Below are 23,735 nucleotides of genomic sequence, written 5' to 3'. Positions count from 1 at the left end.
TGAAAAAAAAATATTTCTGAGTTATCTTATATTACTACATTATCTTCTTAAAATTATATTACGTTTAAAATAAACAAAGAACCTGGCATTGACCAGGGAACTGATGATGATGCTATAATTAGATAAAATTTTGTTATGGCTAGATAATGACCGGTACTGGTACTTATAAATGAACTCAAATTATTGGAAGCTATGGAAATATACAGAGCAGAATGTAACACCACGTGCATCAATTTTAAAGAAGAGTTGGCCCTTTCAACAGCGTGGCAGATCCTGCTAGAAGATAATTTTTAAATTAACATCAACATCGTTTTGAAGCGCATGCGCGGTGCACGGACCGGCGATCGTTTCGTTTAAAAATATGTTGGAACATTGAAATGAACTCACTCAGCAAAATGTAAATCAGAAACAACCAAACACCTTATGTTGCTGAGAAAAAATTTAATAACGTAGCAAACGTTTTCAGCCAAACCTGTTGGCCATCATCAGGCTAAGCATATTCGAATGCAAACAAAATGGAACAAAAATTTAAATACAAATAAACTAACGGATGAAATATACATATAATAAAAAATAATAATAAATAACAAAGAAATATAAAAATATGTATAGGTTAAATAAATAAATATTAAGCCATTACATAATAATAAATTATATGAAATTCCAATAAATGCAAGATATGCAATGAAAACAAAATCAAGGCATTAAATTAAGAGCTCTCAAATCTTTTAATTAAATACTTCCAGGCTGAAGGCAACCCTTCGGCATCCCTGGCATTAATGTAGGTATTATGCAATCTGCTCTTAAATATTTCAATTTTCTCGGCGCTAAATGCTAAAGTTGGTGAATGTACAGGTCATCTTTGTTATTTATTATTATTTTTTATTATATGTATATTTCATCCGTTAGTTTATTTGTATTTAAATTTTTGTTCCATTTTGTTTGCATTCGAATATGCTTAGCCTGATGATGGCCAACAGGTTTGGCTGAAAACGTTTGCTACGTTATTAAATTTTTTCTCAGCAACATAAGGTGTTTGGTTGTTTCTGATATGTTGGAACGTTTACACGTGGCAGAATTCGAAACACGGTTCTTTCCAAAAGGGAAATATATTCGAAATTCAACGTTCGGCTTATATTTATTACTACAAAGCCTGAAGAAGAGCCCAGACGGGGCTACGAAAACGTTTGCGACCCTAATATCAACCACTCTTTTTCAACCTTTCAAATTATTTTAAACGAAAATGAACAAATCTTACTTCGTCTATATCTTTTGAATTTCGGCATCCTTAAGAAACTATTCGAAAAATAGATCTGGTACGTATTAATTTAACCCAACACTAGAGGGCGGACATATGACAAAAATCACTGTTAAAAGTATTTTATTTTTAATATTTATTTTTCCTAATTAAGTTAATAATGCCTTTGCAAAAACATTTTTAAATATGAATTTATTTCATATTTTTTATAAGTAAAAAATGTTATGAAGTAAGTAAGTATAAGTATAAGTAAAAAATTAATGAAAACCTGTAGGCCGAACTTGTCATAGGCTTACCGCTTTGGAGCCCGGAATCGAGTCCAAGATACCATTATCTGAACTTTCACGATGCCACAATTACAGTAAAACCTCGGTTTTCGAACGCCTCACTTTTCGAACAATTCGCTTCACGAACTGAATTTAGAACTCATAATTGCTTCGGTTGCCGAACAAACCACTCTGCAGACGGCAGGATGGCCGAGCGGTCAAAATGGCAGCCTACTGCTCTGGGGGACCCGGGATCGAATCCGAACAGGTCGAATAATCCCCAGGAATTTTTCGGGAATGGTCTGTTCAGATATGTCGGGCCCCGTCCCTCACCACCAGCAGTGGCGTAGCGTAGTGGGGGCGGCAGGGGCGGCCCGCGCTTTTAGGGGGCGGCATTTTTTCACAATAAATAATAATAATATCTTGTAAAAATTTGAACAATTTCATTTCATATTTTTGTCGCACCTACGATTCGGACCGATTGAAATGAGCACGACATTTTTCATTACTTATTCTGTGACGAAACTGGGGTATCCCTTTTCTTTAAATGAATGTATAATAATGACATCTTGCTCATTGTAGCGTCTGACAACACCGTCTGTACTTACTTGTAGGGATTCCCCGTATTTTATTTAAGGGGCGAAATTTTCCTCCGCCCCGGGCGGCTGACACCCACGCTACGCCACTGCCACCCAGTCGCCTTATTGTGGGCCTGGCCGAAGCCATAACGGGTCTTCTAAAAGAGGCCCTCTTAGTGCCCACAGGGCGGAAAGAATTGAAACAAAATAAACCACTCGGCAAGAGCCAGCCACAGATTAGAGAAGCATAGACGGTCAACTCCCCATACTTCTTATGTTAATAAAATATATATCATTCGAAAGAGTATTTTTACTTTCTCGGCTATTATTTATAGCAGCGAGAAAGTATGGCGATCGGCCAAAGAATGACCCTCCAAGATTTTTACATTTTTGGACTTGTGGACCTTGAAATTACGAGAAATGCGAAAAAATTCGGGGGAGGGGTGTTCTGCATGTGTGTGTTGCACGAGTTTGTTCACCCTGTTTGAAGCCTAATAACTCTTGTGCTTTTTGTCGAAAATTTTAGGAATTTTGCAGGAAGAGTTCGTGTATTACGAGAATTGATTCAATTAAATTTTGGTGATTAAAGTTCGAGAAAGTTAGTTGATAATGGGGGTCGTGTGTATCTCCAGTAGGGTCGGACCTAATGACGATTTTACTCGTTATTAGCATTTACAGTTTTTCTTTTTTTTTTTGTAAAATTCATCTCTACCCTCAAAATAGCGCTTTTTTGCCATTCGATAATAATTAAAAATATAAAAAATTACAGTATTTAAAAAAACTAGGAACGACCTGAATAGTTACAGAACTTGCAGCGTTGCCAGATTTGGCTACGTTGCGCCAAATTGGGTTACTTTTTTTATATTTGGCGTTAGAAAAAAGCATTTGGCGCACTGGCTACTTTTTGGGCTGGTTATACAAATTATTTCATCATTTGTTTTGCGCCTAGAATGGTTATACCTGTTTCTGTCTACTCGTTTTATTTTTATACATAGTATAGTTTATATAAGCTTTATAATTTATTTATTATTGGTATTATAATGGGTAAATGGACAAAGTATTATTGGTCCTTTCGGAAAGAATAGCTTCATGATAAAAATCTTAAAGGAAAGCGGGGTAATTATACAGTTTAAGGAAATATAAGTTTTTTTAAAATTATTTTATTTTAGAAAGACTAAAGATGAATAGCAATAGAAAAAGCAAAGCTTTTGAATTGCATTCCAGATTGAAATTCCAAAATCATATGGGAGCACAATATAAATTTTAATCCATTCCATGTGAAAACAGATGATTATTCAGAAATCAGAATTCGAAGAAACTCAAGTGTAATCGACGGAGAGTGGATTCAACTGTTAAGAATTGGCAAAAAAAAAAAAGGTTTAAAATCGACAAATTATGTTGTCGATTTTACAAGACTTTTCCTTAAAGTTTAAAAAGCCAGTAATTTTTGTGGGACAATGTGTGTATTTACGTTCATTCGATCTTTTACTTGTGATTAAACGAAATCAAATTAGAATTGTATTAATAAAACTAATTTTCTTTATTTTGATCTTTAAAGTCACATCTCGTCCTATATACGGTATGTATATATAATATATTATTTAACACTCCTTTTTATGTACTTATTTCATATGCAAAAGCCTTTTAAAAAGGCTGCATTTTTTAAAGGTTTTTGTTTGTTTGTTTGTTTATGGCAACGCAACACGTGGGCAATCTGCCTAGGGGGACGCCTTCAGGAGGTCTTTTTAAGAGAAACTGGCCTTATTTAGGCGTTACAGACGTGGAGAAAACCCGGAAAACTCTACGTTCGAGCGAGGCGCGTACCCACGACCGAACGCCCTATGTTCAGGATATGAAGACCGTTTGGCCACTGGTGGGCCTTAAAGGTTTTCGTGTCGAGGTTTGGTTATTATTTAAGAACAGTTAGAGAAGCGTGCATAAACCTCAGTTTTTCCAAATTTTTGCCACTGTCTAAAATTTTTAATCCGTCCCTCGAGTGACGTACCCTGTGTGGAGAAAGCCTGGGTTTTCGACAACTCCCTAGACGGAAACTACTCTGCAATAAAATGTATTATCTATATTTTGTACAAGCAGAAGAGTAAATAGATACGGTACGCTTAAACCCGTTCGACTGGGCTAGCCGAATTCTACCTCATTGGTTGATCGTCTACGCGTGATTTATTACGTGTCATTCTATCATGGCTGGACTTTTAGAGCGCGATCTTTTCGCTCTGTGAATAGCTGATGCGTATAAAAAGCGTTCCATACTAGTGATGGGAAGAATTGTGTAAATATTGATATGTTGATGTATCGATAACCCACAAAGCCGATAACGATATTACAAGGGCGTCGCCAGGGGGAGGGGCAGAGGGGCAGCTGCCCTCCCCTAGAAATTCGAAAAGTTATTTAAATGCTAAGTTTTAATTAAAATAATCTTCTTAGACTTCTTATAAGTTAAAGAAAATGTTTTATTTGAGATATTTCTTTTCCGGTACATAGTAAATGATTAAAACTTTATGAATCGTTTTTATTTTACCTACATACAATTCATATCCTCTATCAATTTACACCATCTTGCCCCCCCCGATCCATTGGCTGGCGTCGTCCTTGCGATATTATCTAATATAATCACAAAATATAGATATATCGGAGTAAACTGGAAATTTTTATTACTATGGTTAAAATTTTGCTTTGCAGGTTCAAAAATCATAACAGGGAAGATCTTATAAAGGTTCTTTTATATTTATGTGGATGAACTTTGCAAAGCCATGACGAGCATAGGAGATGGGTTCGGCCACAGAGAAATGGCAGAATTTCTAGAAGATATGAAAGTTCACGAATATGGACAGTTCAACTACATAGATTATGTCACTAAAGTGTCAATGAAACGAATTCAAAAGAACATATAAATATAAATCTAGGGTCCAATATCACTACACACTGTTTAAATTGCCACCGTATTTGATTTCAAAACTATTATTTTCGTCTATTGTTAATAATAAGATCAACTTAAATTATTATATACATTTTTTAGTCATTTTTAAGCCCGTGTATTATAATTTTGTGACACTCCAAAATTAAAAAATTGAAATAACTTTTAAACTAGTAAACATTTTAATATAAAAATTTACCAAAATGTATTAAATTATATTTAAAATCTGTAGACATCAATAATTTTTATGCTTTTAACCTAAAATTTAAAAAAATATAAAAAAAACAGGTGTTTATACATATGTTACAGACTAGAATTTGGTATATATTTATAGTAACCAAGTTAGAATTCTTGAAGGAGTGTCGGATAAATGGGATTTATCCAATGTTTATGTTTATAGTAATTACAGAAACTTCCTCTAAACTCCACATTTTAAATTTAATGAAATCTCTCTGGATTTACTTCGAACTTTACACTCAGAAATATTTGAACTCAAAAATAGTGTTAATATTTGTTTTTATTTATTTTGTTTTACAGGATAGACTAAAACATGGACCAGACTTTCAACAGATGAACAATGTACAAAATCGCTTATGCCACACTACTGAAAACCTATCTGGCTTTCAGTAGATTTCTTATAATACAAAACCTATTATGACAACCTACAGAGGTTGTCATAATAGGTTTTGTATATGGTGTAGGCAGACAAAGGGGCAAATATGATGTATTGCTGCTCATGCCTGGGTCAACAACCTCAGAAATTTTTCAGGGGAGGTCTGTACTCGATATATTGAATGCATACTTCATTACCCCAGCCAGTCTCGTAATGGGCCTGGATAAAAGATCTTGGCACCAACAGTACAAAGTTGCCTTTTGTATTGAAATACAAACTGGAATAAATCTCTTTACAGTTTCCTATCCATGAAACATTAAATTGGGTACAATAGAAATTAATAGGATTGTCATCGGAATATAAGAAGTAAAGCACGGACTGTTTGACGAGTGGAATAAAGGTGTAAAGCTGAATAGCAGTGACGTCATTGCGTTACAATGAAATGTGCCGGTATCCTTGAGCCCATGCAATTGCTAGAGAGCTCTTTCTTTTTTCTTTGTGTCAATAAATCGATTTGCCTTATTCGTTTCAATGAATCAGTGGCGTGCCGAGACATTTGATGACAGGGAAGCTGCGTTCCTGTAAGAAGCCGACTTCCAGGGGCAATCAGTTAATTGCGCGTCAGTAATGGTCTAGGGTCCATTCGTACATGGTGGTGGCTGTAGAGACAAAGACGACAAGTATCTGACAAAAACCATTTATTTTAACATAAAATAAACATATACTATGTACAAAATAGTTTGCTTTAGGACAATCAGCCGTTCGGACATCCTGGGCGTCGATGTGGTTCTTCGATGGTCGATCGAAAGTGGCCCGGGATAGTGGCGTTGACAAGTCTGTAAGGCACGGGGAGACTTCGTCCGTTGGAGTCGGGGACACGGTCTAAGTCCGAAATGGCACGGGTTACAGGTTGGCACAATAGATGAGAAGTCGTTTTTTTTTCCGCGTTCACACGCGGCGTTTTGGTTATTCGGAACGTTAACTGAGTGCCAGGTGTCCTCGATTGTCGGAGATTATATCAATCTCCGTTCTTTCTTTTATCCATTTTGATTGGTCGTTCTCCCTCAATCATCTTCCCGAGTGGTTGGTCCCTCGTTACTAAGCGTAACGAGACTCTTGCCTGGAGCGCGAGAAAAGTCAAAATCGAAGATGAATTCAATCTTTCACCGATCATAGGACGACTTCCTTCCACGATTTATGGTTTCTGCCTGACAGTTTGATAAAAACAATGGGTGTTCGACTACGAACGACTTTTACCTATGTTTTTTTAAACTAATAAATTTTTCTCTAAATTGACCGTTTTTTCGCGTCTTTCGTGACGGGTCAGACCTGTCCGGTACATCACATTTCCATAGAAGTTTTAAACAAATGCTGGAAATGACAAAAATAAACAATTTACGTATTTTAGTTCTAAAATACAAATAATACATACATAATACAAATTGATATGATACAAACAATGATAGAAAAACTTTAAATTTTTTATAAACTAACTCTGTTCGGCCATTTTTTCCGTAAAGTCGTTAATTACTTTATCATAAAAGTCGCTGGTCGTCGACTCCATCAACGTATTTAAAAGCACTTTTTTTATCGAAAGCAACGCTAGCGACGACAATTTTTCCTCCGACCGAGTGTTCCTGGCCATGTATGAATTCGCTCCGTGGTCAAAAAACTGCGCTCAACAGACCCACTAGTAGATGGTGCCGTAAAAATTAATGATATTAAATCATATAATTCTTTTAGTACGTCTTTGTTCGGATCGGCATTAATTATAATATGTTTAATGTTTAAGAGTTACTTGTCAATATAGTCCAGACACGAATATAAATATTGCGATTCACTACGTAATTTAGATAAATCAAAAAATTTCCCATAAAATTTACTTAATTTAAAGAATTAAAACACGCTTGGAAAAATTGTTAATAATTTTAATATTATGAAAAACATCTTAAAAGTGATAAAAATTCTAAAGATTTTATGTCTGAAAATCTGTCAATATAATTATAATTTTCTTTTAATTATATTGTAATTAAATATAACTTTGCAAAAAAAAACGTACATAAAAATAACATTGAATACTTTTTAAATCAAACAATTCACTTAGTCAGATAGCTCCCTACCCAGTGGCTAAGGGATAGAATCGTTGGAAGCGTTACACGTGTGTAGTTTCCACCAGCTAAACCGGCTGAGGTTGGTGCTCTGTAAAGCGTATGCGCCAATGCCATCTGGCTGCTTTACACCATCCGAGACAGCTTTCACGGCGAGAAGCCGTGAAAGCTGTCTCAGAAGCGCTTCCATTCCGCCACTGACATTTTTTTTTTTTTTTTTTTAACTCTTTCCGCCCTGTGGGCACTAAGAGGGCCTCTTTTAGTAGGCCCATTATGGGTTCGGCCAGGCCCACAATGGGGCGACCGGGTGGTGAGGGACGGGGCCCGACATATCCGAACGGACCACCCCCCGAAAAATTCCTGGGGATTATTCGACCCGTTCGGATTCGATCCCGGGTCCCCCAGAGCGGTAGGCTGCCACCTTTACCGCTCGGCCATCCGGCCGTCAGTCTCTTGCACTTACTGGCATGTTTTCTTTGTCTATTTTTGATGGGCAAATGCAACGCTTCTTCCATTTCCCACAATTATTAACTACATATTACCTCTTAGAAGGATTTTAACTTCAATATTGTGGTTCGTAACATGACAAAGGTCAAAGTGTGGTTTTTCGTAGTAAATATTTTCACAAATTGAAAGCAAAGTTCTCACAAAAACTATAACTACGAGCAATTATTTATAGTGACATGGTCGCAATGCCGGCTGCAATTTGTAATCATATTTACTGAATTACACTTACAAGGGAGAGTTTTCTTAGGTCAGGCTTCATTTTAATAATAGCGAGGTTGAGGCCGAAGTTTTCAACGCGAAAACGTGTACGTCGGACGTTCGGTGCCGCTTTCCTGTAAGCCTAGAAATTTGGCAATGGCCTTTGGAATATCGAGCATGATTCCACTGACTTTCCAAACGCCATTATCAAACTTCTAAGCTTACAGGAAAGCGGCGCCGAACGTCCGACGTACACGTTTTCGCGTTGAAAACTTCGGCCTCAACGTAGCTAATATACAGTATATATCGTTCCATAAAGGGAAAAATACGACGACCCGTATTTTTTCTTTTGTCTGCAAGTCGTCGTTCGAGAGAAATGAGGAACTAAAATATTCTAATGTGATGCATTAGATATAGCGCAGGTGGCACTGATCTGAATGATTTTTTGCAATTCAAGATTATAACAATATAATGATCAGAATGGAACTCAATGATGCAACCTTTTTAAATTAAACAAAATTTATTTTAACTCTCTTATCATTTACGTATAACTAATTATATGCTCATATTTTTAAACATATGTTAATACTGTATATGCATGGCAAAATTCAGGATGTATGATAGAAGAGAACATACAAGTTATTCTGTTGTCGTTGTAAAATTCATATTTCCCGAAACAAATTGTTCATTCGATTATGATAGAAATGCCTTCATTTCATGTGCTTATTGTAAACAATTAGTCTTAAACATTACTTTTTAACGTTTAAATGTAAAGAAAAATACAAAGTCCTCGAGCAGAATAATCCCTAGACATTCCCAATCCAGATGAATGCTACCACTGAGCCACCAGTGCGATATACAGACATGAATTAATTAAATCCCTATTTCTCGTGACAGCTGACTCGAGATAAAGAGAAAAATATGCATCGTATATTTTTCCTGTATCGGATGACATATTTTATTAAAATGTAAGACTAATACGAGAAACCCCCTCTTGTTAGTACTTTAAGTCTCATTTAATTAGGTGCAACTTTCGATATCATGCTGGAGTCAATTGACAGGATTACCCAACAGATTATAAATTCGAAATTTTATTAGTTTTACTAACAAACTTTAAATGTTTGTACAAGTTATATTAACTCTACGTATAATTAATAACAAAAGATTACATGAAAAAGAGTTACACATATTTACAGAAAAATATTTCCAAAATCAAACGATAAATATTAATTAAAGATATTTCAAAGCATAATACACACTTCTTTAAAAAAAACTGGATAAGGTTAATGTGATCATTAAGATCATTTTCTGATTTAGCCTACATCTTGTCTTCCAATTATTACAACGAACCAATACATATTCTTATACTAATAACGTTGTGTGCAAAGGGGTCTCTGCTGACGACTAAATATAAATTTGGTGCACTCGCAGCGTGAGAAATGATATATTCAATCAATCCCTTATCAACTGAACAGCAAACCATCCCGACAATAGCAATGATAAGTTCAAAACTGTCAGCATTTCAATAAGATGACTTACATTATAAATAACGTTATGATTTCGACCAATCAATACATGAACTCTAAATAGGAAATAATTTCGTTTCAAATAAAATTTTGAATACTACAGATTAAATTTTTGACAAAATCTGGTTTCATCAATAACGTAAGAAGCAAACTGTGTTCAATACGAAAAAATAGGTATTATTTGTAGAATATATATCTTCAAAGAATAGATGTTGCCTGCAATTTAACTTGTACTTAAAAAACGATAAATACTTTATTGGCGTAACATTGTTTTTAACGATAAGATATTGCTTACTAAAATAATTCTTACTAAAATGTTTTATAAATTTATAAATTACCAACAAATTTAAATTTACACACATTGGCTTTATTGCATTATTATACAACAGAATAGAACACAAATGAAACAATGTAAAAACTTTTTATACACAGTGATCGATTATTATCTAGACTACGTACGTGTTGTTTGTATGATGATATGAATTAACTTCCTACGAATCTGATGATGGCCAGATTTATGTCGATGTATTTTTACAGTCACATACTCTCGGCGATGACAAGATGTTGTACAGTTTTTATCAAAAACATAAATATAGACGTTTCATCTGCTCAGACTATGAGATCGCTCCCTATTTTCGATTTCTTTTCTTTTATCTAGTTCGTGCAATTTTAACGAATTGGGAAGTTTACTAAAAAATGAATGACTCATGGCATCGTCCAGAGAAATTCGCTGAGATGGTTCGTATTGCAGCATCTGAGATATAAGATCAAATAACTGCTGATGATCTTCATCGTCTGACATCATATACCTCTGCAATGCAATCCTCTTCATTAGTTGCTATATCATACAGTACATTAGAACTGAATTAGTTGAATAACTATTTTTAAAAATAACTTGAAAACATCAAATAAAAGGATTAAACATTTTTAAATCACTTATTGTTTTATTCAATATAATTCTATAAAATATAGCTTGAAATAGAAAATTTATTAAGTTATTAATAATAGAAATGAGTTAATTATTTTATAGAACATTACATTTTCATGACAAATTCCCTTACGTTTGCATTTTTACAACTAAAGTAAAATCTGCGAAATGTAATTACTGTATTTCTGTGATTAAAAGTATAGTACATACCACCCCTACTGGAGACATATCAAAATGTAATTATGGCAAATTACTTCCTACATAAAACAAAGTTTTTCCTCATTTACTTTTCATAACTGAAATGTTATATTGAGAAAGGAAAAAAAATCCTCATGGGATCAGCAATTTAACGAAATTATAAATTTTAGTTTAAGTATTCAGGAATTCATTCGTATTTTTATAAATCTGAGATAAGATCAAATTCGACATTTTCATTACATATTTAAAAAAGTTATGAAAGTTTTTGAATAAAACTGTATTTTTACATTAATTGTTTGAAATACTGAAAAAAAAACATTTATAATCTATCTTATATTACATTAACAATATCCATGAATGTTGGATGACCTGCTAAACAGCATTTATCATCATATGCATTATATATCAACTAATAATTGCTTCAAGAAAAAGTTTCTTCTACTCTAAATTTATTTAAATTTTGTAAAGTTCATTAATAAAGCTATTTTATGTCTTGTATTTGGAATAAATTAAAAACTATAATTTTACTGTAAAAACAGCATAAATATTTGATTTTGAAAAATACACTTTTATGAAAACTTTCCTGCTAAAAAAAATCATTTATTTCAAAAGAAACTGTGACAGAATATTAACACTTATGACAAATTTGATGAAAGGCATATTCAAAAAATACAATATGATAATTTTGCTGTTCTATTATTTCATATAATTTATTAAAACAAGTTCATATTTCATCAGAATGTAAAAGAGAAGAGAATGTATTTCTTTTCTATTATTCTATTCTTATAGGCATTCACATTTCAAAAGAGGAACGTGCATATGCTTTTGGTACTTGCAGTTAAGTACACTTCATTTTAGACTCACAAAATTCTTATAAACCACACAAAATCTTGTTTTTTAATTCAAGAAGAAAAGCGGAGAGTATTATAACCTAATAAAAGAAATCAAAGATGATCTAAAAGGACGTTTTTGATATTTTAAGTAAGTTTTAAATATCAATGACAAATTATGATTTATCGAACATTATGCAGCTCCAATTCTAATCATTTCAATTTTATCAGTTCTGAATTTAAAGACAAAAAGGATTGTGGACTACCCAGCAGAGAAAAAATAGCTTCTGACAGTTTTTCACACTGACCAAAAGAGAAAAGAAGTATCTCACTAGTAATAATACATGAAGTGTTATGCACTAAACCTATTTACTGCTGTTTTCTTCTCTTTTTCATTCTCACAAAGTATGAATGAGCCTTTATGTCTAATTAATGATCAATGATTTAATTTTTGGTAAAGTAGCTTCAATAAAATGAAAGACGTTTATTCTTTTATGTTAAAAAAATTCAATAAAAGTATTCAGTATTAAATTAAATTAAAATTAATTGTATTAATATTACCTATAAAATTTACCACATTAGTAACAAAATTAGCATAACAGGTTATTCGAATCTGTTTTAATAACATAAAACAAATCATCATAAAAAACTGATGGAAAAACAAAATTGGTGCTGCCTTATACCATCTATGAAAAATGAGATTCTTATAAACAAACATACCTGAGGTTTAAATGTAAGACATTTTTCAAGAAAAATGTTCTACACTTAAACCTGAAGTAATGAATCAGCAAATGCTTGGTATTATTATTTTAAAATTTAAAATCAGCAGAAACACATACATTACATACTTATCCAACATTAAATGATAAGACATTATAAATACTATTTTACTTGGCATTTGTCATGAATCTCTGCAATATCACATTTTAAAAACATAATTATTGATACATAAATTAGCACTTACACGTAATGGCTTGCAATTCTCTTTAACATATCTTCCAGATGAACTTTTCTCATCCCAATCTAATCGACCATGATAAAAATATTTTGTTCTGCATTAAAAAAAAAAATCATTTGTTAGTAAGTGATTTTAAAACTCATTATTTATATACCGTAATGAAAATATGAAACCACTATAAAAATGTTAAACTAAGTTAAGGTATTAAAAGTTTCAAATAAATACAATCCATACAAAAATTGCTTACTGCAAATGTTTGGGAATCATATACATTAATTATAGAAAGTACTTTTAAATATACATTGACAGTAAGCAATTTTTGTGTAGGTTCAATCATTTCAAAATTTTAAAACCTTATCACAGTTTAACACTTAACTGGTTTCACATTTTTAATAAACATTGGTGTGCTGAAATAATTTTATATATATATTGTAATAAATATTCTATACTATGTAAGTAATAAGGTAGTGAAATTACTAATATTAATACCTGACCTAACTGTCAAATTTTTTGTGCTGTGTTTAGACTACTAATTTAATTAACTATATAATTTTGCCTCAAGTAGAAAGACTGCCAACTTATATCAATACTGCCAACTTGCCTTAAAACAAACACCAACAAAGCAAACTTTTCCATTGTCCTGGCTAAACACCATTGTCCCAATGTCAATTTTCACATGGTAAAGCAAGCAAAAATTTTACTAGAACTCATTAAACCAAACTGTGAATCACCTTCACAACTCCCAAGAATAACCTTGTTTCCGATCATGGTTGTTTTTTTACACTTTTTGATGTAAACCATGAAAAGTGGTACTGTAATAAATGTTCCATCAATGGTCGTCCACAATGCATTTTCAGTGAAATTAACCTATCCACAATTTCGAAATTTCTCTCTGTTGCGTGTCACCCTGGGTTAAATTTTTGACCATGCCAAATGAAAATTTCCCCTTTTTGAAAAAAAAAAATAATCCTGGCTATTGTATCATCTGGAACTATTTTTTTTATTTTGCACAAACAATATATATATTTATTAATAAATGTAAAAGAAAAATTATATTTCAGTAGTTAGTTTTAATATAAATTTATAACAACTAGTGCCATCTACTTTCAAAAATGTTCTGATGCTGAAACGAGATATCTCGGGTCAACCAGTCAAGGTCAGCACATTGTGACCAGAGATATGTTGGGAATAACACAGAACAGGTAAATGGGTTTTTTCAAAGATTCGTTTGTCAAAATTCAATTTAGCAATGTTTGCATTTCCAAGTTCCCAATAAGCAATGCATGTGCAAATCTCTGCTACAAACAGGCAGTAGCCTGTTTGTAGAGAGTGTCGCATTTTGTATTTTATTTTGACTTGGTTCTCGGTCCCCTGAATACCTAAAAGTCTGGTTTTTTTTATGCACACATGATTTGGGCACTTAATACTCTGTACCAAATTGCAACTCCTGACATGTACTCCTTCATACATCTTCATACTCCTGACATGTACAGTACAAGCAAACAGGCAGTGCGATTTTATAAACAAGACATAGTCTTATCAATAAAGTTGTATAAAATTAAATAACTGAAAGTAATTCAAAATGATTGGAATAATAATAATAACTACAATATTGAGCACATCACATTGTTAGAAGTTTCTAGATGTTGACACACATGCCAATAACACAATCATAATGTAACACTTATTTGGAAAGCTATGCCTTGACTTTAGTCTGGCATAGCCCTTGTAATCAGTATCAACTAAGCATAACATTTGAAAAAAATAAAAAGCACCCTTTCCCAGAATTCCTCACCTATGTTCATAATTGTTTTAACAATTAAATGCTTTGTTTTATAAATATGTGTTCTATATACAATATTTTCCACCAGTCATTGCACAGTATTAGCAAATGAATACTTTTTAGTTTGTTCAGTTTGTTTTCAGTCAATTTATTTTTAACTTAAACAGACTATAAATATAAATTATCATCTGTAATTTTAGAAATACTTACTTGCTTTTCCTACACATACGATATGGAAGAGGTCCTAATATACGCTCCATCATTGCCAGATGTTCTCTGTTATCATGTGTCTAAAATAAAATAAAAGAAGATAAATAAAGTGCTATAAAATAAGAATTTAATAACAAAAACAAACATTCCAACCTGAAAAAGTGTAATTCCCAAATAAAGTTCAAATAAAATGCATCCTATACTCCATACATCACAGGGTTGATTCCAACCAAGTTCTGAAAATATGAAAAGAATAATACAGTCAAAATACATCTTTATGGCTTTGGTAACAGTTTTTCCAAATCATAATTATTTGCTTTTAAGAGAGTGCACGAATTATAAATGTTTAAATTTTTTTCTGATATATTTTTTTTATTTATTCAAATATTAGGATAAAGAATAAACTTTTGATTTAAACAAAGTGTAAGCAGCCAATACTGTGTTTCACATGTGCATGCGTTGTTGAATGCTTGAACATTTACATTAATTTAAGCATATTTGAGATTTGAAATTCTTCTTGGGCAATTCAAAAGTAACAACAAAGCCTGTAAGTACAGTACATGCCATTGTGAGATTATATATATATATATAGTGAAGAGTCTCTTAAAAATAAACAAATTTCCAAAAAAAATTAATCTCTAAAATACTTTAATTTTAACTATTTTCTCTACTATAAATACACAGTGTCCACAGTTTAAACATCAATCAGAAGCAAAAGAGCTCTTTCAATATGGACTACAGCAGACAAATATACCAGATATTATATCACTATCATATGCACCAATTCCACAGCTATTTCCAACCAGCATAACGTGCAGAGGACACTGCACAGCACTGAGTGGTACAATGTGAGGATAAATTTACAGCATGATGAACTCCAACCATTTCAACACATTTTATGGATTGACCAGGCACTGTTTTCTCAGAATGAAATTTTATGATCATTACAATGTGCACCATCACTGGGGAGTGCATGCTCTGTGATATAAAGTGCATTTTACCCTAAACATCTGATGTGGAATATGGGGTGAGCAACTTTCTGGTCTCATATTCATTGACAGCATTCTGAATAGCAGTGACTGATATCTGAACATCCTAAATACTACAATGAACCAATGGCTTGAAGACTTGCCATTGGCACAACTACAGCAGGTTTGGTACCAGCACAATGGCACACCATCTCATTCATGGTCAGAAGTGTCAGTGGCTCACAGAGAAGTTTGGCAACCACTGGATAGGACAGAACAGTCCTGTTCCATGATCATGTTCTCTAGACTTGACGCTTCTGGATTTTTCCTGTGGGGTTATCTAAAAGTGCAGGTATGAAGCATACCCTGCAGCATTGCATAACATCAACAAACTGAAGAGATGCATATGAAAAATCGTGACATTAGGAATGCTACATGCAATCATTAACATTTACATAATGTCACACTCAATCATATACATGTGCAACTACCATCAAAGGCAGTTGTTTTGAACACGTTCTCTAGCAGAACAAAGCTCACTTTTTATACCAATTTCTGCAATACTGTCTTTATCCTTTACAGTCAGAGATTATTTGTATGTTATGCTAAATCATCTTAAATTGATTCCCTGTGGTTATTTTAGCACTAGAACAAGCATGTACCATATGCACACATTTGTGAAATGCTGAAAAGATCTCTTTAACCCTGGATAAATGTTTAAGTGGACACCTTTTCAACAAATTTTCATTGCCTTTAAAGTAATTTAGCTAATTGCTCAACAAGTATGAATAAACACTCCTCTCAACTCTTTTTACAATAGTTTCTGTGTCTCCAATTTCATATTTTTGATATAAAGTTTTTGATTAATAAGTTTATATCAAGCAGTTTGTTGATCATACAATTGCCATATTTTAAAATGCACATGAAATTATTGTACATATCAAATAATGCTTTAAGCTGATTTGTCTGCCCATGTTTTCAGTCATAAAAATTCAATTTTTTTGATGCTCTGAAACATGGTTGTTCATAAACAGGTGTGTGCTGCTACATGGAAAAACATGTAGCAGCACAGTCATTTAAACAAAATAGAGAAGTGTTTTAATCGCATATAACAATTTTTGGCAACTTAAGCTTTGTCTAAATCAGGCTTAACATTAATACTTTAAAGATTAGATCAGTATTATACAAAAAAATTAAACTAGTAAAGAAGATAAATGTAATATATTTAAATTTCCTTTAAATACACAAATCTCTTTCTCAAATATTATTTAGAATTTTTAAATTAATTCCATACTTCTTTACCATTCTACACATTCTTTGCAGTCTCATTAAGCTATCTGCATTCAAATTTTTCTTAAAATGTGATAAACATTTACATATTGAAATAAAAGGTAGTTTATTACGAGTATGTTATATAAGATAAAAATATAATACAGTAGCCCATTGTTATCTTGCATATGTAGTCAGACAAACCAAATGAGTAATATATCAGATAACACAGTATAACCAATGTCTGTACTTATCAATTATTCACTCAAGTGTGTCTATATTTGAAAAAAAAAAAAACATCCAAATAAGCATTATAATGAGGGGCTACTATAAATTGAATGTGATGAAGTAATTTTTTCTTTTTACATGTTTCAGTATTTTATTATTAATTTCTATTTCATCCTTTTCAAGAGGGATTTCTATTTATCACAATAACAGAAGTGATATATTTGGAATTGCAACCATAGTTAAAAAATCTCGCAGTATTTCTTAATTTTGTTCTAGAATAACTCAGTCAACCTATCTATATTTCCAATTAACATTAAAATGATATAAAATATATTTACTTATCAACCAATAATTCTAAATAAAATTAAATAAAAGTATTAATTAGCTTTTCATCTGATATAAAAGAAACTAATAAAAAATATAAAACCTTTCTTAATTTGATAGTAAGAAAGCAAGCAGAAAACAATATAAAATTGTATTTAATAAATGAAATTTTAATCATAGAGAGGTGTTTGCTTGAGAAAATGAAATAATTGTTACAAGTCTTTTTCAGAGATGAATGGTGGCAATTGTTGCCATCACTTATCTTTGAAAAATATTTCTCAATTATATTTTTATTCTAAGAACAAAAATATAACTGGAATGAAAAAAAAGGATTGAAAACTATGAGCCATATAATTGGAGCACAGAAATTTCAATCTCATCAAACTTGTAACTAGAATATTTTGTTGTTCTTAAATATCAGTTAGCACTTGTTATAATGAATATTTTGTCTAAAATAACAAAGAAATAAAAAAAACAGCAGCATCAAATTCTTCTATACTGAGTGCTTGCAGATAAGGGTGACAGTATAAATATAATTAAAATAAAATTTTTACTTTCTAAAACTGATTATATTATTCTACCTTTACCCAAACTAATTTTATAAAATATCAAATCACTCCTCATAAGACTTTGTTCAAAATATTTATAATTTTGAGATTTAAGTAAATATAATTAATTACCTAATATAACTTCAGGGGCACGATAATGGCGAGTTGAAACTATTGTACTGTGATGTTCATGATCAAATGTTGCTGAGCCAAAATCTATCAACCTTATATCTGTATTTCTAACCCTGCGCATATCTCTCTTTTGCTAGAATTAAAAAAAGTAATAATAAAGGTACATTAAAAAAATTCAAGTCCTAATAATGAATATCCATAAAAATACTTACTTTTTTGGGATTATAACTAATATCATAATCTGAATTTACAAAAAGTATATTTTCTGGTTTAAGATCGGTATGAGACAAATGATTATCATGTACAACTGTAAAAAAAAAAAAAAAAAAATACATTAGATTTTACTACTGCAATAAAATTAGCCTAGTGCATTTAAAATTAAACTTACATTTCACAGAATAACCAATATGCCTGACTTGATCTATAGGATACGGTTGATAATTATTATCTTTCTGTAAAAATAAATACAGAAAAGTTTGTAGTCTTATGCAGGCTATTATACATTAAAAAATAAAAATATATTTAATAAATTATAATAAATTATTGTCATGATTAGATGAAAACAAGTTAATATTTTTATTATTATATTTTATCATAATTTTTTTGATTTCACTGATTTAAAATAAAAGCTGTTATTAATATATTTAATAACTTGTCTGGACAATAACCTAAAATTCCTTATTAGTTTAACATATAATGATTATTGAAGTATTACATTAAATATGTAGTTTCATAATAAGGAAAATATTATCTAATGATATTTCAGTTAAAACTAATTTTAAATTATTTATAAACACATTGGTTTCAAAAACTAATTCCTGCTAATTGAGAGTAACATTTTTTAAATGACAGTCCATTATAAATTTTGTTTAGTTTTCTTTTAATTATATTAATTATAACTGTCTCTTAATGTTAACTAATTCAAATAAAATAAATTAAAAATTGTACATTGATCATTACTTATCATTCATATTATAGATCCCTAATTTTAATATATTTATATAAATAATTGGTCTTATTTGCACAAATCTATGCTTATGCAAATAGACACAAACCATACGAAAATCATAATTATACTGTATTTGAGTTCTCATAGTTCTTCCTTATTAACAATGAGATAACTTAAATGGCAAACTATTATATTTCATTCATGTATAAAAACCAATTCATTCTAGGCTCATTTTTTGTTATTTTGAAACATGCTTTTTTTAAAAATCATATTAGCCAGAATCCATTAAATATTTGGTTTGATCAGAAAATGACTTGCCAATTAGTTCAATGTCATATCATTAGAATTTCGAATCTCATTCACACTGAATAAAATCTGTATATATTTTCATAAAGGCTATTCATCTCTTCTTTCTTAACAAAATTCACTTGTGAAAGGAATAAAGATTTTTGAATATATTTTCAAAATTTGAAATCAGTTTATAATTTTTACATTTTACTTTTTGAATATCTCACTGAATACCACATTCTTAACAGAAAACTTATTTCCACCAATTTTTGTGAATATTCAAATATTTAAAAAAATTTCACTCTGGACAGAGCTACTTCACTAAGTACTGTCATGCATGTGCAATGCTAGCCTGTTTGATCAATTCCTTTCTATTCTGCAAGTTATGAATTTCTTTGGAAATAACCTTATCCATTAGCTAAATAATAAAGCTTATTTTAATATCTACTTACCAAAAAGTCAAACACACTCAGTCCTAGCATTTCAAATGCTATACACATATGACCATGATAGTCAAACCAATCTAGCATCTTTACACACAAACTGGAAAGAGAGAAATATAATTATTTTAATTCATTTTTATAAATTTCAAAATTATCTTAAGTGACATTTACCACTATACTTCTCACAGTAAAACAAAATGGTATTATTGAAAAGGCATAAAGTACACTATCAGAAAATTCTGAGAGCTTTAAAAAACTATATATTGTGAGTGCTATATATGTTAGTGTTTGACTAATGATGCCTAAAGAACAAGGGTCTCCAATCTCTTTTGAGAAGGGCCACAAAAATTGTAAAAACACAAGTTAAGAGCCAGGTACAAAAGATATAACCAAAGATTTTTTTATTTCTATGTAACAAATGAATGTGAAATTTGCAACAAAATTTGGGCAATGTTAAATCTTTTTTATATATTCATTGAACAGTGATGTCTAATATTTTGATTTTATATATTTCATTTTCAAAAAAAATTTTTCACAAAAATTCATAGAAATAAATAAATATAAATATATATATCCTCTGTGCAAACTTCTTAAGGCTTAAAATTCTCTTCTGGTGGGGATTTGTGAAAATTTAACACACTCTTTAAACAGGTTTTTATAAAAAAAAAAAAAAAAGCATTTAAAGCAATGTCTATTAATTCTAGTTGACTTTTCACAATTTATGCTTTTTTGAACAAGTTTTGAATGTTGATATAAAGCTTGTTGGTGAAAATGAGCTACAAAGGCCAGATAAATTTGTCTTCGGTAATAGATAGGAGACCTCTGCTACAGATCAAAGCACAGTGATTTTTTTTAGCATCATCTCTGTGTTTTTGAAGATTTATTCCTCCACATTATTTTAAATTACAATATAGTAGCCCTTTGTTATATCACACTTGTCAGGAGACAAACAAAAAGTGTAATATAACTGAGTACTAAAAATTCTGGGCTTATACTAAACAGATTAAACATGGTATGGAATGGCTATCCTCTATTCTTTCATCAACTAGTGTTTCTGATATAAAATAAGTTTAGTTTTGCAATATTAAATTTTATTCGCTGGTTATATCGTATTAAACGTACCCATTGATAGCATGAACACCCATTTAGCTTTATTGTCTCTTTAACAGTGACATTTAAAGACAAATACTGTCGATATAAAAACAAAATATCAGTTGCAATTTTATTATACAGTACTATATTTCACAATAAATCACCTATTAAAAATTTGTGTAATTTATATTTCTCAATAAATATTATAAACACAGTAATTGAACATATAATAGAACATCAAAACTTATATAATTACAGAGTAAAAATTCTCTAAAAAAATAAAGTTACTACTGTATAAAAATTTTAGAACTTTCTGTTCAGAAATAAAGAAATCTTTCCTTACACATTACGCAGTGAATTCGAAATTTCACAGAAACTTTTAAACAAGTATTTAGAACCAATAAACAAACAACTTCTAATATCAAAAAGAAAGATAAATGATAATTGATCTGTCCATCTGTTTTGCTTATTTAGATCTTGATGAATTTATTGCTCCACCTGCAGTAGTAGTTTCAAGGACAATGCAATAAAATACAGTATTTTATTCTCACCAAAAAAGCAAGATATATCCGAATCCGTGATATAATGAGGGACGAGAGGCTACTGTACTTTCTTTTATTTTGCTATTGGTTATTTGTTTAAATAAAACATCTACTTCCTTATCATAGCCCAGTGGATCTATGACAAAAAAGTAAATGTTAAGTGATAAAAACCAGCATTAATAAAGGAATGTAGGAAAGGGTCACAATCAGGATGTTAGAACAACTCTATATTCATTGTATTTCCAAGCAATAACTCAAATGATACAGCTGACCTAAACAAAGGTTAGAAAATAATACTGGATAGATTGACATCACTCAGTTAATTAACAAGATAAAACTGATGTCAGTAGTACTTATGTTCAAATAATACTATGTATTTTATTATCAATAATAAATCATAGTATAATTTAAACCTCTTTTCTTTTTCATTTTCAAATTCTTAATGATTTTCTAAAAATTTTAAATACTTAAAAACAATAAATGTTCTAATTTGTTCCAAACTTTTTTTATAAACGTGTAACCATTCTTCAGCTTGAGTATTAAAAATATAACCTAATGTCACAAATTGTATGTTTAAAAGCTTAAAAACTAGCAATATTCTACAGACAGTTTATTCAAATATTATGTTCCATAACATATTTTAGAAGTCCACAAACTGTTTGTCTGAAGCTGACTAAAGGAGTTGAAAATGTTTCCAACAAATCTCATCTAGTTGTAAAATTTTTAATACATAGATTAGATAATTGTATTTAATATAAAAATTTATATATACTGTATATAAACAATTCTATGGTGTCAACATAGATTTCCAGCAATCAAGCTTCTCCTTTGTTCCCAATAAGACTCCCATGTGTGATACAATGTACTGATTCACACTTCGCATTTGGAAAGAATGGAAAAACTCAAAAAAAAATTTCTTTTGCAATTCTAAGATGCCATTAATTTTTAGAGATGTTTATGTTGAGAAAAAGTGCATCTTAGAATCTTAGTATTACCTTAGATTAAGAGTAGATGTGTGCCAATGTATGTCTATCTGGTAACCTAACATAAAAGATATGTTGTGCATGAAAATGTTCTTTTCTATGGTTAAACAAGATAGTGCTACATTTTGCAAAAATAACTGAGTTAATCTGCAGAACACCTAGCATATGCTTATGAGCACACTTTCAACCTTAGATCTATAGTTTAGTAAAAATCAAATTAAGTAATTCAGTATCATGATTTTGTATTATACTGTATATATATATAATTAATACTGTATAATGGAGATTCTTTTAATATAACAATTTGTTAATAAAAGTTTAGAAACTTATATTTCTTAATGTAAAAATAAATTAGCAGCAGCAGCAACAAATTTGAATTTATCATAAATTAACTTATTATAATTTAAAACTTTACAGAGCCTTAAAATAAAAACATCTTAGCTTATGATTATCATAAAATTTGATAAATTTTTCATAATTCTTAGAATAAAATTAAAAAGTTAAACTCCAATAGCCTTACTGTTTGCTATCTGGATCAGCATCAGCAAGTTTTTTCAGAACATTTATCTCCAACTTTGCTGCTTCTCTGTATTTTTCTACATTTTTGATTATTTTCAGAGCCACTGTAAGCTCCCTGAAAATTAAATAAATAATTACTATAAATTTAAACTATTTATTTCAGTTTAATAATTTATAAGAACCAATATAAAATTCCTAAAAAAATTACTATTATTTAAAAATATGTCATTGTAGCAATAAGAAAATTATATACTGATTAGAAGATTTAAACATATTTCAATCAAAATATTGTTCATATATTAACTTTTTTTAATTTAATAAGTTATTTTTATTTGAATTTAAAGTTTATAATGATATTTATTCATTATAATTATTGTATTTCATTTACAAAGTAACAAACTAAATTAAATATAGCTTCATTACACCATAAATTTATTTGTAGTTTGTTGCTGAAAAGGTTTATAAGAATCTTTTCAATTTTGGACTTTCTGAATCACATTTCTGTACCACTGGGCTAACCTTGAGAGAATTTCTTTCAACTAATTCTACAGCTACTC

At 30.6% G+C, this 23,735-nt stretch overlaps 1 protein-coding gene across 2 annotated transcripts; it reads right to left on the bottom strand.

The window, feature by feature from the left end:
• Positions 1-10,331: 10,331 nt before the first annotated feature.
• Positions 10,332-23,293, bottom strand: LOC136971664 (dual specificity protein kinase CLK2-like; the record flags this gene model as incomplete). 2 transcript variants are annotated; one of them, XM_067266131.1, is given in 9 exon segments in its annotated part: positions 10,332-10,824; positions 12,907-12,994; positions 14,894-14,973; positions 15,047-15,129; positions 18,363-18,495; positions 18,575-18,669; positions 18,751-18,814; positions 20,052-20,142; positions 23,180-23,293. In XM_067266131.1, coding segments are annotated over 9 exon segments (985 nt in total), but the record flags the coding sequence as incomplete, so codon positions are not given.
• Between the last annotated feature and the right edge of the window lie 442 nt (positions 23,294-23,735).

The sequence above is a fragment of the Centruroides vittatus genome, unplaced genomic scaffold (genome assembly GCF_030686945.1).
Source record: "Centruroides vittatus isolate TY-2023 unplaced genomic scaffold, ASM3068694v2 contig_2673, whole genome shotgun sequence".
NCBI lineage: Eukaryota > Metazoa > Arthropoda > Arachnida > Scorpiones > Buthidae > Centruroides > Centruroides vittatus.
The sequence above is the reverse complement of the archived record's forward strand: the minus strand, read 5'-3'. Positions and strand labels throughout refer to the sequence as shown.